The 16254-nt window shown below is 31.0% G+C and overlaps 3 protein-coding genes across 3 annotated transcripts; all 3 read left to right on the top strand.

The window, feature by feature from the left end:
• Window positions 1-803: 803 nt before the first annotated feature.
• Window positions 804-3005, top strand: LOC130641378 (probable U3 small nucleolar RNA-associated protein 11). The gene has a single exon (XM_057448151.1). The coding sequence runs from the start codon at window positions 1405-1407 to the stop codon at window positions 2140-2142; it is 738 nt and encodes a 245-aa protein (XP_057304134.1). The 5' UTR covers window positions 804-1404; the 3' UTR covers window positions 2143-3005.
• Window positions 3006-4249: 1244 nt separating this feature from the next.
• LOC130641375 (sodium-independent sulfate anion transporter-like) lies at window positions 4250-10289 on the top strand. The gene is made up of 5 exons (XM_057448148.1): window positions 4250-4306; window positions 4715-4797; window positions 7899-8735; window positions 8842-9133; window positions 9221-10289. The coding sequence occupies exons 3-5, from the start codon at window positions 7911-7913 to the stop codon at window positions 9973-9975; spliced, it is 1872 nt and encodes a 623-aa protein (XP_057304131.1). The 5' UTR covers window positions 4250-4306; window positions 4715-4797; window positions 7899-7910; the 3' UTR covers window positions 9976-10289.
• Window positions 10290-11712: 1423 nt separating this feature from the next.
• On the top strand, window positions 11713-15186 carry LOC130641379 (ubiquitin-conjugating enzyme E2 G2-like). The gene is made up of 8 exons (XM_057448153.1): window positions 11713-11838; window positions 12549-12584; window positions 12848-12893; window positions 13546-13664; window positions 13956-14096; window positions 14317-14354; window positions 14727-14812; window positions 14943-15186. Coding segments are annotated over exons 1-8 (510 nt in total). The 5' UTR covers window positions 11713-11795; the 3' UTR covers window positions 14944-15186.
• Window positions 15187-16254: the final 1068 nt, after the last annotated feature.

Genomic DNA, 16254 nt, shown 5'->3' with positions numbered 1-16254 from the left:
AGCTCGTATTCAACTCTATACGAATGTGTGAAAAATTTTTTTTTTAAAAAAAAATTGAGATTTTTTTCCCTTACTCACACGTTAAACAAGATTTCACGTGTCACGTCTGTATTTTAAAGTTACATTGCAATGTTTCAAGCAGCTACTAGCTCTGTCAGAGACAAGTCACCAGGTATTGCAACAATTTTAATCATAAAATACTGTAGAAATAAATGCATTGGTAAAACACATCACAGAGTTCACGCAAATAGGATGTTTTGTCAATTTTTTTTCGTTTGACCCTGTACAAATGCCTACCTTGTTCACTGATATTTTTAGAAAGTTGTTTTCTGGGATGGCTTATAGTCAGAGCATAAAGTTATGTGGCGAGTGGAGTTGCCAGATCATTGCTTGGCTGTTTGTTGAGCTAATCTCGTAATTAGGTTGCTATATGTTTGGCACTTTACAAGAAAAGTCATGCAACAGAAACAACAAAAAGCAAATGTGGTATTTCTATTGGCTTAACACCAGAATTAAAATGTTTTGCCTATGAATATGGCACTTTTTTTAAAATGGGTGGGGCTGCTAAAGTGGGTAACATTAACACAAACCGAAATTGGATTACTTTTTTTACTCAACAATAGATAAACACTTTGGCGCAATTTTAAATATTTCAAAAGAAGAAACTGAAAAGAATGAATGGTTAAATAATGAAATTTTCATTTTCCCCTAGGAATTTTTTTTTACTTAGTGGTACTAGTATATAATTCTATAATTTTTCTGTAATTTTTCAATCTCAATCTTCTTTATATATCTTCTTTATACTTCCTTATATTTTATGTGTTTTATTTTTAAAAGTTGCCTTTTAGCATGGAGGAGACGTTTTACAACAATATCCCTGATAATACTTTGATTTGATTTATGATTTCTCTTTTTATTTCAAGGCAAAAGAAAACGTCAATTTTCATTCATCCAAACTAAATCATGTAAATATATGTATTGTTAGGGTTTGAATTGAAGTTATAAAATCAGTTTGGAAAAAAAATCCTGATCAGAAAGCCTCTTTGCAGTCTGGGAGCACTATAGGCTACTTGCCATTATTTCCTGACAGTGGCTAATTTGTTACGGCAACCAATAACGAAATAAGTGATACAAACATTCATTTGCAATGACAGCATTTTGATTCACAAATTGGGAATTGCTGCTTATCCAAATCTTGTTTGTGAAATAAGAAATTCAATTTTTTTTATATGACAATATTAACACATACAAAATAGCTTTACTTCAATTTGATTACACTGGTCTACTATTCTGTGATAATCAAAAGCTCTGATCAGGATGGAGCATTCTCAGTAAAGAACAAACACAATAATGTACCACAATATACCCTATTAACACTCCCTGTATGTTTATAGGACTAGCAAAATGTCGTCTTTAAAAGCTGCTGTGAAGGGCCATCAAAAGACTCACAGAGAGAGGTCACAAGTAACTGGCCGCAAGCATCTTGGTCTTTTGGAGAAGAGAAAGGATTACGTATTAAGGGCAAAGGATTTTCACAGAAAGGAGAAAACATTAAAAGCATTAAAGAAAAAGGCTTCTGAAAAAAATCCAGATGAGTTTTACTTTCAGATGATCAATAAAAAGACCAAAGAAGGAGTGCATATCAAAGAACGTACTAATATCAAATATACACAGGACCAGATCAAGCTTTTAAAAACACAAGACATAAATTATATCAATTTGAAAAAAAACACTGAAACAAAGAAAATTGAAAAACTTCAAGCAAATCTCCATTTAACAGAAGAGGCAGATTCGCAGAAAAGAACACACATTTTTTTTGTGGACAGTAAGCAAGAAGTAAAGAATTTTGATGTTGCTAAGCAACTTAACACTGTGCCGGAATTGCTTACAAGAACGCATAACATTCCCACTGTTGATATGCTGCATCAAGCAAATTTTTGTGAAAATGAAAATCAACAATCAAGCTTGAAGAAAAATGCCTACAAGGAGTTGCAGAATCGTATTGAAAGAGAAAAACAACTTAGTCAGGCAAGACATGAATTGTTTCTGCAACGACAGTTAATGGGAAAGGGAACGGTTCGAAAAAAAAGAAATAATGATGGTGGTACTACCTATAAATGGAAAAAAATTCGTAAACGATAAAAGTATGGCGCTGTGATATAGTTATAATTGTTAATTACCTATATTTTCAATTATTGCAAACAGACTTATAATTTAACCCTATTTTTATAAGCTGTGTAGTCTTATTGAGTTTTCCAACCTGAATACTTTATATTTAGACTTCGTCCATTGTATAAAAAACGTTTGATTATTTCAGGACTTACTTTTTCTCTGCAAAAAACGGAAATTTTAGTTATGAAGCATAGAATCAAAACAAACTTCTAATTTGTGCCACATTTTATTAAATTATGGATGGGGAACATCATTTGGAAAGTATTGCCAAGTACAGAATTTCTGATTTATTGTTATGAATTATTTTATCAGTTAAACAATATTAGATATATATTTATAAGTTTAAAACAATGTATATTTCAACCCCATAAGGTAAGAACACGAAACAAGCAGAAGTGTAAGAAAGTCTAATTTTAGGGACAACAAACACTTCTATTGCAATTTTTCACATATTCCGTAAAAGAGTTGAATAAAAAAAATTTATTACAAAAAAATGAAAGTTGTAATAAGTTAGCTTCCCAGAACTTTTGTTTTATTTCTGTACAGCACATATACATTGCAGGTTTCTTTCAGGAGAAGTAGGGACAGCTTGTATATGTGCCTGTACTTACACTAAAATTATAAGGTGTGTTATAGGTAGTGGACACATATACTTTAAATACATGACATTGCGTTTATGCAAAACGTGTCAAAATTGTGTATAAAAGTATATAATGTAGTGAATCAATTTTACAAGGATAAGGTGTATTTGTTAACAATATTGAACATAGTAAACACTATTGATATACTTTATTTGTATACAAATTATTTTGTTATTTCATGTCTTAACTGGATTGCTTATGTTGATGACTGTCGTACCATCCACATATCACTATTTTAAACTAAAACTTGGTCCATAAAAAGTTTAATGTGTCTATGTAAACACTATCTCTTTTATGTATATTACTTCTGGAATGCTTCACTACTGCTAATATTCTTGATAATAATGTTCCCATCTTATTATTTTCTTCTGTTGTATTTTTAGCAATGACAACAGAATTAGATGATGCATACTCTTTTTGCAAGATATGTCGATTTAACCATACACAAAAAAGAAAGCATATATTTACAACTAAGCATAAACAAAAAATGAAATCTATTCTTCAAAAGTTTGGATCTAAAATTAAATTATCTCGCCCTTATCTTAACAATCCAGTGATCCAAGAAGGAGAATACGAACCAGGGAGTATGTTTTGGTGTCATTGTTGCTCTGGCAACTTTGGTAAACATGTAACTGATAGATTTAAAACTATTTTATATGGCGGGGTTATTGAGCATCTTGCATCTAGTGAACATTTGGAGGCCACTGAAATGTTTTGGCATTTGAATGGTGCTGATAAAAAATTCAAGACTAGTTTTGTCATTTCAAAAACAGACTTCAACCTCTACAAAGAAAAGCTTGTTCCATTAGTGGATAAATACAATAATAAAAAAGAAGAAAAAACAAAAAAACTTGCATGCAGTATAAAAGCACAGCATACTTCGCGCTTATTTGTGAATGACATGCCAGATCAATTTATTAACAATGCACCAAGAGTTATTTATAGGACTGTTAAAAACAAATTTGGCATTTTGCAAAATCCAACTGGTTATCACGATAATGTGCGTGTGTGGAAAGGGGGTATTATAAAATATAAACAGAACTCAGATCAAATAATTCCATCAAGATATCAAAGTAAACAGAAACTAAGAGACAGGAATTACTCCACTTCTGGAGGATTTTTGCACACAGTGTCAGCAGAAGGTGAAGGAATTTCTAAAGTAACTGTTAACATGAATGCAAATCATGGAAATATTCATAATGGGGCCACCCCTCCATGGTTAAGAAAAGACAATAAAACCGAGGAAAAATCTATTGCCATTGGACCTTCTGAAGAGGATTTTAAAAAGCATTTAAAAAGAAAAGAAAAAAGTAAGCTAAACCCAAAAAGAGTTGGGGCAAATTTTGATCACAGCACTGACAAAGATGCTGGAGGTGATTGGTTGCCTTCATTTGGAAGAGTTTGGAACCAAGGAGCACGGTGGAAATCTCGCATGGAATATCACAAGGAAGTTGGTGCGAAGAAGTATAAAAAGTCTGAATGATTTATTGCCTGTGAGTGTATATCTAAATATATATTTCTTATTATTTGTTTAATCTTTGCATTATTCCTTGTTTTTTATTGTCTAGTTAAACAGGAAAAATATGTTAATTACTTTGTGACTTTTTAAAACTTTTGACTTAATCTGCCAAAAATATGAAACACTAGGGGTCCCATAATCTAAGGATTTTCCATCCCACAAATAATGAATTAAATAATGACTTAAGCTAGTTTAAATTTTTGTTCAGCTTAACATACACAAGATTGAAATCTCTGCATTGGTTGATATGAGTTTGATTAATTCTTTGGCAACATTGAATGAATCTTGCTGTATAGGTGTGCACAGGGTTATATTAAGGCTATAGATAATTCTATTGATCAGGGCTTTTTAATGACAGCTTTCACTTATAATTATTGTTTAGCCTTCTGAATGGTTAAAGTGATGATGTCACGTGAATCAAGTTTGCGGAAGATTGGATGTCACATCTTGTCATAATTAGATTTGGTGAGTTAACAGTTTCTTTTTAAAAAAATATTTTTTACACTTTTGATTTACAAATATTATAAGCGGCAGCTTGCAAAAGCTTAATCTCACGAAATGTTCACAAAATCTTTTATAATCTTTATGGCTCGTTTATGAAAGATTTTTCAGAAAATACAAAAATTTCACAAATTTTCCAATTCCGAATCTTACTGTCTGCAAAATTTTCTATAATTAGAGTGCACACTACGATGTATTAAAAATGAAAGATTATTATTGGGTGTCTATGCACTGTGAATGAAAGCATTTAAGGGCTCTTCCTTTTTTAAAACGGTTGGTGTTGTTATTTCTCTTAAATTTATTTATTTAAATTTCTTTCAAATTTTTATCATATGTTTATACTAAATATATTAAATGTTATTGTCCGGTGATTTAAAAAAAAGCATTACGGGTAGGTAAATGATGCAGCAAATATTGTAAAAATTCTTTATTTATTTATTTCACTCTTAGATTGTTTTTTATTTCTAATGAATAAATCAACCACTTTAACCCAAAGCATATAGATACTCAAGGTGGTGATTTACGGAGTTAGGGAACCTAGTTATTAAACATTTGGCTTCCATATGATATAGTGTCATACTCTTATCAGAATTGACAAATAACTCAGTGTGCAGATATGACAGCTTTTTTATTTGTAAGTTTGGCTTCTTGTTACCCTCTTTAAATTACTATTATTTTAAATCTATTTTCCACTTGAAATATGGGCAAGATTACAAGTGTGATCATAACTTCAAATGACATGTTAAACTTTGCCAGGCTCTCACCTTGCCAATTCATTCTGCTATTTTTAGGCAAGTGTGTATTATGAAAAATATCATTCAAGAAAAAAATAATTTTGCAACATAGCCATGATGAAAACGCAAACGGCTGACATAATTATGTTAAGACATCATTCCAGCTACCAATATCTAAATTAAAGAGAAGTAAAAAAATTACAATATGGAATGAAAATAGCCAGGGTTAAAAACACTGATGTTATTTTATTCAATAAAATGAAATCCATTTTTTAGGACTTCTATCTTCTCTCATCAATTTGACCCATTATACATCACACAGCCATAGGACATTTTAAAAAGACATATTTAAAAACAAATTGTTATTTCAACACAAAGTTGAAAATAAATTGAAAATGAAATAATTGAAACAAAACTTATAAAGGTAAAAGCTTTTTCCAGAAAATCTTGTGAATTTTCTTATATGATTGAAGCCTGCTAATCTCACTTCTCCCTCTATGATCTAAAACATGTTTTACACAGAGACGTAGCCCGTAGGTATTTTTCTAATTCCTTATACTGTATAATTGTGAAATTTTTAGTGTATTCTCTCTTGCTTTCCTACCATGTTCAAATTTCATCAAAGGCTACCATTAAGATGGCAAAAAAACAATAAATATGATGATGTTAAACTTTAATTTTTCTTAAATTACTCTGAAATGTTAAGCTATAGCATTAAACTATTCTCTTAAATGTTCCTGGGAAATAGAAACACATCACTTTACTGTAAAATTGTCTGTAATGTTTAAAAACAGCAGAACTTATGCTAATTATGCAGTAATTAGAATGTTAGCTTTTTTACTGATCAATTTTGTTGACAAAAAATGTTTTTAAAAGTTACTTATGTCACAGATGAAACCCTGTTTTTGTAACTAAGGGTACTTTTGTGTACCCTTAGTTACATAAAAAGAAAAACAGTTGTGTTTTTTTTTTAATCTATCAATTTTCTGCTTGTAAATGTGGGTGTTATATCTAATTTCACTATGAATCAGTTATAAAAGCACTCTACTTGAAGATACATCAAGATATTGTCACATACATCCTGTTTTTAAACACCATCAAACTAAGATAACGGTCATAGGGTCATTGGCAATATTTTCTCTGTTAACCATTATTAGTATTTATTTTTGTTTTTGTTAGTTTTGTAAACAGTGTTTGTCGTAAATAAAGATTAGGGCGTGAGAACTTTCTTAATACATGTTGTTTTGCGTTTTTTTCTTTTGTTTTAATTTATGAGTCACACACGTAAATATAACAACAGTATTTGTATAAATAGAAGAAATAGGTTGGTAGTTTTAATCTCATTGACACTCAAAAAAAAGGAAATTGAAGCAGGAAGCCTCCACAGTTTACTTGGATTATGATGTCACACACAAAGGCATGTTTTGCATAATTCTCTTTCTGATTTCATATGCTTTACATATATTCCCTTTTTTGTTTGTTCTTTTTTGATTTTTCTCAAAATCGTCATCAAAATAAATTTTTTTGTGCAATTGAAATTAGCAAAAAATTTTTAAAAGATATGGTGTCATTGCATTACAGTCAAAAATTCACATTTTTTTGCCCAGTTTTATTTGATTATAATTTTAAATCACCTTGTTAAGGTGTTTGATTAAAAATAATTCAACAAGTTGTCCGCACACAGGGATCAAGGTTTTGTTTTTAACTTGGGGATTTCTTTTTACACAGGATATGGGTTACAAAAACAATATGAGAAAACTTTTACTATATATTATATTTTTTATAAGTTTTCTGTGCGAGGAGCATATTTTATTTGTTTTGATATTTTTTAACCTCTTGTGAGATATACTTTACAACATGCCAAGATCACATAATCTTGAGTGATTGTTTCTATAACACAGTATAATTGGTTTTCATTACTAAGTAAGTTACTAGTCAAATTCATTAAGTTTTAATAAGACAACTCCTAATAAATTATTAACAAAAAATGATGATTAATTTTTAAAAAATATTCAATTTATATATTTCCCACTATAAAGTAGCTTTTCATATAGAAAAATGTGGATTCTATTTTTTTCATGTGTAGATTTCTTCCATAGCGTATAATCTATGAATTACAAGCAAGAATATTTGGCTTTACACTTGAAAATTTGTACTATTTTCATGCTACCATTTTTTGATTAAGTTCAGTGTTCTTTTACATTTGCTTATACTTTTTTTCTACCACCTGTATTATGTTTTGGATAACAGATCTTTCGATATATGACTTGCATACAATAGGATATACAACTAGTCTCGTTAGTACCTAATTATTTTATATATAATTTTCAGGTTATTGGAGTCATGGATAAGATCAAAGCGTACTGTAAAAACTTGGATATTCTAAAGCTAATCACATTTATATTCCCTATTGTATCTTGGTTACCAAAATATAATTTGGGAAAATTCCGTGGAGACCTCATTGCAGGAATCACAGTTGGAATTATGATTATTCCTCAGTCAATTGCATTTGGTACATTAGCTGGTCTACCTCCTCAATATGGTTTGTATGCGGCTCTCACCCCTGGTATAACATATTGTTTATTTGGCGGTTCAAAAGATGTTAGCATGGGACCAACGGTCACTATGGCTTTGTTTACATATCGATTTAATGCTCACCAGGTTCCTATTGGTGCATCAATGTTGGCGTTTTTTGTTGGACTCGTGCTAATAGCAATGGCAATTTTTAGGTTGGGCTTTGTGACAAAATTCATTCCAAGTCATGTCATCAGTGGATTTGTTTCTGCTGCAGCTATTGTCATTGCATCAACACAACTTAAAAGTTTATTTGGACACACTGAAAGTGCATCAGATTTTTTTGATAAAATTGGGATATTCTTTAAGAGCTTAAAACATACAAACCCTTGGGATATCTCACTTGGCGTGTTTTGTCTGGCGTTCTTGCTGTTTTTCATGGTGTTGTCAAAAACAAAATTAAACAAACCTATTAATAATAAGTTCAGTATAGCAAAGAAGACGTGCTTTAAACTGCTATGGTTCTTATGTATTGCAAAAAGTGCTCTTATATGTGTTATTGGGACTATAGTTGCATTTGTGTTTTATAAATGTGGTTACAGTGATTCGTTCACTCTGGCTGGAGAACTACCATCTGGAATTCCAAACATTCAGGTTTGCACTTTCTTAAAATGTGTTTAATGTTAGTTGCTGTTGATTTTGATACTCAATGTGAGTTAAATTTTCAAGCACACAATTTTTACCTATTCTACACTTTTAGGTACCCCTACAGTCAGTAGCTCTACCAGGTAATGACACGATTACCACAAAGGATTTTCTTAACGGTTTTGGTGCTTCGCTGGCAGTCCTGCCAATCATCCAATTCATTCAAACTATTTCCATTGCAAAAGCATTTGGAAAGAAAAACAAATATGATGTAGATGCTGCTCAGGAGTTACTTGCACTTGGTTTGGCTAATTTTGTTGGTTCATTTTTCGGGGGTTGGCCAGTAACAGGAAGTTTTTCACGCTCAGCAGTGCAAGCAATGAGTGGAACTGAAACACCTTTAACAGGTTGGTTACAATGATTTCCTGTACTTGTGTCACAAGTTCTTCAAAAAAAAATTTACAGATAAACTTCTAACGTTTTTTTTTATTTAGGTATAATTTCATCAATCATCATATTTCTTGCATTGAGTTTTCTTACGCCTGTGTTTTATTATATTCCAAAGCCTGCTTTATCAGCAATGATCATAATGGCAGTTGTGACTATGATTGATGTGAAAATGGTAAAGAAAATATACAACGTTCGGAAAATCGATGTCCTTCCCTATCTAGTCACCTTTTTGGGAACCTTCTACAAACTTGAGGCGGGTGTATTAGCTGGTGCAGTTATCGCCTTGGTAATCATGGTTTCTCGTGAAGTAAACCCAGTACTTGATATTAGCGTTATAAATGATACATTAATTACTATTGTTTTCAAAAACAATTTATCTTATCCAGGAATTGATTCAGTAAAGTTTCAAATTAATCAAATCATAAAAGAGCACCCAAATGTAAAAGTATTGATTATTGATATGGCTAACATAGAACATATTGAGTATGGCGTGTTTAATGGATTAGTTTCGGTTTTATTTGATATCAAAGCAGGAGGTGTTGCACTACAATTTGTTAATTTCTCAAATGACCACACAGAAAACTGTTTTATCAAAGCTGGTTTGATCAACTCCTCAGGGGAGATTGAGACAATAAAGGAGATGTCGTCGCTACTCAATATTGAAGGGGTAGGGAGTTGCAACAGTAGAGAAAATAGTGGTTCTATAAATGTTGTTATTCCTGATGAGGACAGCAAAGAAAAGGATTTTCTCATATGTAACGACAGCACAATCAGTCAAATAAGGCACACTATGGTTTAGATGGTTCGGATGTTTGCACATGAGTGTGTTTTTGATGTGTGTGTGTGTGGCTTGCTACTGCCTAAACCTTTCTTTATTTTCAAATTTTAAGTGAGAAGTTACTTTTTTTTCAGTGTATCCAAATAAACGAGATGCTAAAATAATTTTAATTCTAAATGGTATTTTTCTTTTCAAAACTTCGGTTTCTGTTTAATGTTTTTATTGTGAAGATAATGTTCTTGTATTTATTTTTATTTTTATTAGTATTATTTTTTAAATGTCAAAATGTAGAAATGTATTAAAATATTTTGGACTAAATAAATATATTTGTGTGACTTTTTTTTGTATTGTTTTTTGTATTGTTTCAGACTTTCATTTAATTTAAAGTTAAATTGTTGATCAGTTTAAACTAAATTTATCGTATGGCGATCCATTTTTCTTGCACTTAGATTCCCTTTTTTATTTTAATACAGAGATGGTATTAAATTTAGAAGGTTTTGCAATGTAAAACAGGCTTTTAAATTTGTAAACTTATTTTTAAAAACAAGGGTTAAGTAAATGGAGTGTTCAAATAGAAGTCAACAGAATCTAACTTTTTATTATTTTTGTTGTAATTTAAGCACCTGAAGTATGTTAGACAAGGTGGCAAATTTTAAAGTTCATTCCCACACAAGTAATTATGTAGATCATTCTATACTAGGTACTTGTAATTTAAACTTACCAATGTTTACAGAGGACTTAGGACCTTAGGTTATTTAGTTAGATTCTAGGTTAGATCCTAAGTTTGCTGACGTCAGGTCATTTTTCTCAAATTATGGGGCCCTAGTGGGGCCCAAACATGGATTCTTCCATAAAGCAGATGTGTTAGAAAATGTAAATAAAGGACTGGCAAAGTTTAAACGCTGCCTACCTAACCAACGCATCTGAAAAAGTAGGATTCGTGTAAAATTTTTAGGTTGATGTTTTTTGTCGACTTTGTAAAAATGGCCCCAAAATTGCCATTGTCTAAATATTTTTGTGAGTGGTTGTAGTTAAATTATTCACAACCCTTTATATATTTAGGACACTTATTTTGTTTTATTTCGTTATGTCTTACCTGACTTGTTTGAAATTCACAACTGTTTTTAATACTTGCATGATATTACTCTTCTTACAGCCGGCATGTTAAGAGAGATTCTTTGTTTTAGTATCATGTAATTTTTAAGTGTCTGCATAACTATTTATTATTGTTTTTGTATAAAGTTTGTACTACCAGTTTGTTCTGTATTGCACAAATAATTCTTTTCAGAGCTCTGGTAATTGTCAAATTTCTTTTAACTATTTCTTAATACTTTACAAGTTACCAAATTGACATAACCTGGTGTGACATACCCATGCGAGATTTCCATGTGTTTTTAGTACAGCTCCTAATGTTTAACCAACTGCAATTATTACTCTTAATATCTGATGGCAAAGCTTTTGGAATTTTTATTGGTTATAAAAAAAATATGTGCTAAAAACACTTTGGATACTGGCTCGTCACAACTTTCAAACCTATTATCTGTCTTTCAAAAAAAGCTAATGAGTATGTGCAGATATTAAACAGTGGGAGCTGTAGTTACAAATCTGAATTTGTTTTTTCATCACATTAAGCTCTCTGTGAAATTTAATTTGTGGAAACACAGGTTTTAATAGCAGAAAATAAAGTTAGTTTGGACTGAAAAAACAAGGGGTGCCAAAATTCGCCTGCTTTTTAATTTGATTTTGTAGACAACCAATTTCATTCAGATAATTGTTTTCTAGAAAACAGAGACAGCATATTAACTATTAGTAGTATCTAAATAACTGGAAAAGAAATCAAAATGGCTGGAGCGGCACTGAAACGATTGATGGCAGAGTACAGACGTGAGTGATTTAACTTGCAAGTTGAGGGTTATCCTGCATGAATGATATAACATTACTAAAGCGGTTAAATATACTCCTGTTATAGACAAGTTATGCTCTGTATCCATATTGTAACTAAAATTGAGTGAGAGGTAGTTTCAGGGTAGCCGCAAAAATTCCAGGAAGCTCATCAAATTTGTCTTGGTTTTGAAAAGTTATGAAAAAGCCACAATTTTTTTTTAAATCAAGGCTCTTTTTATACTTTAATGATGGCTATTTATATTTTCATCAGTCTTTCATTTTTTGTAGTATAGTCATATTGACTGTTTTTTGTCAATGGTTTCTTTGACTTAGATATCATTGCAGCTCCAAGAGTTAATATTTTATTTCTAACATTTGGGAATACTTTCACTATATTCTATTGTCATTTTTTAAATTATTTAGGAAAGCACTGTCCATGTGTATACAAGAATATGTTTGCTCCTTTTTACCATTTTTTTTTTGAGTAAAATACAATAACCAACAATACAATAACAGTAGGATCTTGGAGAACAATTTTTTCATTCTCAACAAAAGCATTGTCACAAATATCAAGAGCCTTTTCAGTTTTTACTTAAAAAGAAATTTCATAATATGTAAAATATGATGAAATTTCTTTTTAAGTAAAAACTGAAAAGTAAAAACTTGTTGAGTGGTACAAAACTGACATTTTATTCTGGGTTTTTTTCTAGAACTGACAATCAATCCACCAGATGGAATCTTAGCAGGTATTCTAAATAAATTTCTATTTCTGAATAGGAATTAATTTTCGAATCAATAATTTTGAAATTTTCAAAGCATCAGTTTTTGTATATAAACATTTTTATTTTTCAAAAAATTTAAATATTTTCATTATTTTACAAGCATTAATTTTGCAAACAGACCTTTCCCAAACATTTTGTGAGCGCAATTTGTTCTTATAAAAACAGTTTTTATACACACGTTTCTTCCATTTAAAGGGAAGTTAATAAATAGCTGCATGTGTTTTTAGGACCAGCTCATGAGGAAAACTTCTTTGAGTGGGAAGCACTTATTGCGTAAGTTAATTTTAACATCAGATAACTGATTATGACTTATAACTATTCAAGTCACACTCCATAATCTTTTCTTGGGAAAAAAAGAATGACCCTTCTTCATTTTAGACAAAAAAATATAGATCAAAGGTAAACAGCATGGTAAATAGACTTGTATGTTTAAAATAAATAAGATTTCTGGGGATTAAAACCCCTTACTTTACGAGGTGTAAAATTCCAGCCGAATTGTGACGTTTTATCTTCTTTCAAAATGTTAGCACTCTTTTTGTTGGCCAAAAACGATGACTGTTTTGTAAAAACGTAAAAACAACATAAACTGACACAATGAATAAAGACATCTTAAACCTAAATCTTCAACATAAGTGGACACGTTTTTCCGTCAAATTCATCCTGTACTTAATCCACCTTTATGCAGAATTCTCCATTAAATTTTTACGTCATTTTTTTTTCAAATTTGAATTTCTTTAAATACACTTTTGTTCCCCAATGAACATTAATAATTGATTTCAGACTTAAATCTTACTGGAGCACATACTTAGTATGGCGTATGCTGTATTTTCTCTACTTAACTTTTTGAGCGAAAATTCTTTGGAATAGTTTTATTTGCATTTTTGATTTACTCTAATAATATTTTTATTATATATTTATGTTTTAGTGGACCTGAAGGTACAGCTTTCGATGGTGGTGTGTTTCAGGCGAAGTTAAGTTTTCCTATTGACTATCCGTTGAGTCCACCAAAAATGAAATTTCAAAGTGAGGTCTTTCACCCTAACAGTAAGTTAATTTTTGTTTACTTTTTCTTTCTGTCTGTAATGAAATTAATCGAAAGTCCTCGATTACCAAAGCTTTGTGATTTCTTGGAATTGGAATGTCTGGTGAAACATACAGCCTGGCTACAAGTTAAAATCAGTTTTACCTTTTCATCTTTGAAAATTTGTCCTCAGCCAGCAGTCCCCAGTCAAAGTTCTCAAAGTAATTAAGTACAGAAATTTTCAACTGGCTCTAAACTAAATCTCTAGAAAGACATTTTAAAAAACATAATATTTTATAACATTCTGTTTTCAGTATATGCTGATGGACGTGTGTGTATTTCAATCCTTCATGCACCTGGAGATGATCCAATGGGTTATGAAACAAGTGCTGAAAGATGGTCACCTGTGCAGTCTGTTGAAAAAATACTTCTATCTGTTGTCAGCATGTTAGCAGGTATGCATATTGTTCTTTATCTAAAAAAGATAAAAGTTGTTGGTAACTTTTTAACTTTTTACTTCTACAATTCAACCTGACATTATGTAAAAAAATATTGCAAAGTCATTTCGAAATTATTCTTTTTGATTAGTGAAAACAGGTTTTTAGGCTTGTGAACTTACTTGTACTCTTTAAATAAGAGATAAAGCAAATTTTACCAATACATTGTTTCTTCTAGAGCCTAACGATGAAAGTCCAGCTAATGTGGATGCTTCGGTAAGCGGTTTTCTAATTGCAGCAGTAATTAAAGTTAAAAGTACCTGAGTATATAATATAGTTAAATATAGTTGATACAGTGTAACATCCAGAAAATCCACATTGGTGCATAGGGAAGGAATTCTGCTTGATGTTTAAATTGTAGAATGTTGACATTAAGAAACAATGCAGAAAAGAGTAAAACCAGCAGAAGGAATGATTAAGGAATAGAGTCCTTCACGCATAGATACACTAAGAAAAATTGGAAAACTGTCAAAAAGTCTAAAATTGATCAAAATCTGATCTGGTCATTAATAAGCGAAACTAAGACTTTATAAAAAGTTAAACTTGATTTGGAGCCTGGTAACTAATTACTTTTTTGTAATTGTTTAGAAGGTATGGCGGGAAAATCGAGCTGAATTCACTCGCATTGCAGAAGAATGCGTGCGGAAATCTTTAGGAATTACAAAGAAAATATGGTAAGTGTATATTTTCACTAATGAATATAAATTATTTATACTTTAACTTGTAAAAATAGATTTTTGTGCATAAATGCAAGAAAAAGTTACTAAATAGAATTTTTCACCTGATAAAAATTTTTCTTCCTAGATGACTGGAAAAAACTCACAAAAGACATTACGTTAATAGAAGGACACTGCGCAGACAGTTACCTGCATGTCATCTATCAGTGAACTCGTTGACAGCATAGATACTTTTAAGTTGTGTTAAGCAAAAATAATTTATCAAAGATGCTGATGCGAAAAAAGTAAAAAAAAATTTATGTTAGCTATATTCGTAAGTAATTTAATGTTTTTTTTCAAATTTATAGCAATCATAGATGTCACTCAAGTAAGATATTTTGTGCTTTTTTGGAAAATGTTTAAAAAGAAAGTTAAACACACGAGGGTGCGATAAATGGAGTCACGTGTGTACGGATACTCAAGCGAAATATTAATTTTTTTTATTTTTTATTTTGTTATTTAAATAATTGATATACCCAAGCCTTTAAAATTATAAAGTGCATGTTAAATTGGATTTTCACTTCATACCTCATACTTGGCTTCAACTATGTTTCAGTGCCAAAATAATTTTTCAATATTTTTAAATCTATCTGCTGACTTTCAAATTTTAACAAAACGTTAGGGGCGTCGGCAGTCCTGGGATTGTAAAAGAGTTTCACAGATCGAATTTATCTTCTTTATATTTTTCTTCTCCATCTTTTTTTAAGCGTACTTTATCACACTTACGGATCTCATTCTATCCTTACGGTTCATCAAATCCTCAACAATCCCAAATTTTGCTACATTATCAGAGTGTTTGCTGGACCTTTAAAACCTTAGAATTAGACCAGATGAATTTAAAAACCTTGATTATCCATTGTTCCCTGGGGAAGTCAGTGTCAAAAATGTATGGCATTTGTAAGGCAACAATTTAAACCATTTTAAGCATGAAGGTGGCTTACATCGATAAATACGCTGAAATTTATTGATTTGGTAAAAATTATTATAGAAACATCGACCTAGTAACTTTTTACCCTGACTATGTGATTTTTTTCATGGATTACAGGTTTTAACAACTACTAAAAGGTAATACCAGCCAGAAACAAGAATCCTTAAGGCTTAAAAAGCAAAATGTACGGCATAGGCAGGCAAGAAAACAAGAAGAGGAATCAGCAAGGCAGGGATAGGCAAGGCATGGGAGCCACAGGCAAGGGCATCGTAGGCAGGCACAAAAAGAGACATGGGAAGGGTAGGCAAACGACAAGGCAGGCAGGCACCTTAATAAAAACTCTCCCCTCTACAATTTAAAGGTTACGTATTTTCAATATATCTAAGCTATGTACCATATTAGTCCGGGGGCATGAAATATTAGGGTGCAAATATTTCAAATTCAATACCTAAAAACAAGATGTTTTATATAA

This window comes from Hydractinia symbiolongicarpus, chromosome 4, assembly GCF_029227915.1.
Source record: "Hydractinia symbiolongicarpus strain clone_291-10 chromosome 4, HSymV2.1, whole genome shotgun sequence".
In the NCBI taxonomy this organism is placed as follows: domain Eukaryota; kingdom Metazoa; phylum Cnidaria; class Hydrozoa; order Anthoathecata; family Hydractiniidae; genus Hydractinia; species Hydractinia symbiolongicarpus.
This window is presented reverse-complemented; position numbering and strand designations above follow the sequence as displayed.

Coding starts and splice junctions, on each gene's coding strand:
- LOC130641378 (XM_057448151.1), top strand. CDS start 1,405: ATGTCGTCTTTAAAAGCTGCTGTGAAGGGCCATCAAAAGACTCACAGA.
- LOC130641375 (XM_057448148.1), top strand. CDS start 7,911: ATGGATAAGATCAAAGCGTACTGTAAAAACTTGGATATTCTAAAGCTA. Junction 8,736..8,841: donor CTGGAATTCCAAACATTCAG/GTTTGCACTTTC, acceptor CTACACTTTTAG/GTACCCCTACAGTCAGTAGC. Junction 9,134..9,220: donor AACTGAAACACCTTTAACAG/GTTGGTTACAAT, acceptor TTTTTTATTTAG/GTATAATTTCATCAATCATC.
- LOC130641379 (XM_057448153.1), top strand. CDS start 11,796: ATGGCTGGAGCGGCACTGAAACGATTGATGGCAGAGTACAGAC. Junction 12,894..13,545: donor GAGTGGGAAGCACTTATTGC/GTAAGTTAATTT, acceptor TTTATGTTTTAG/TGGACCTGAAGGTACAGCTT. Junction 14,097..14,316: donor TGTTGTCAGCATGTTAGCAG/GTATGCATATTG, acceptor TGTTTCTTCTAG/AGCCTAACGATGAAAGTCCA.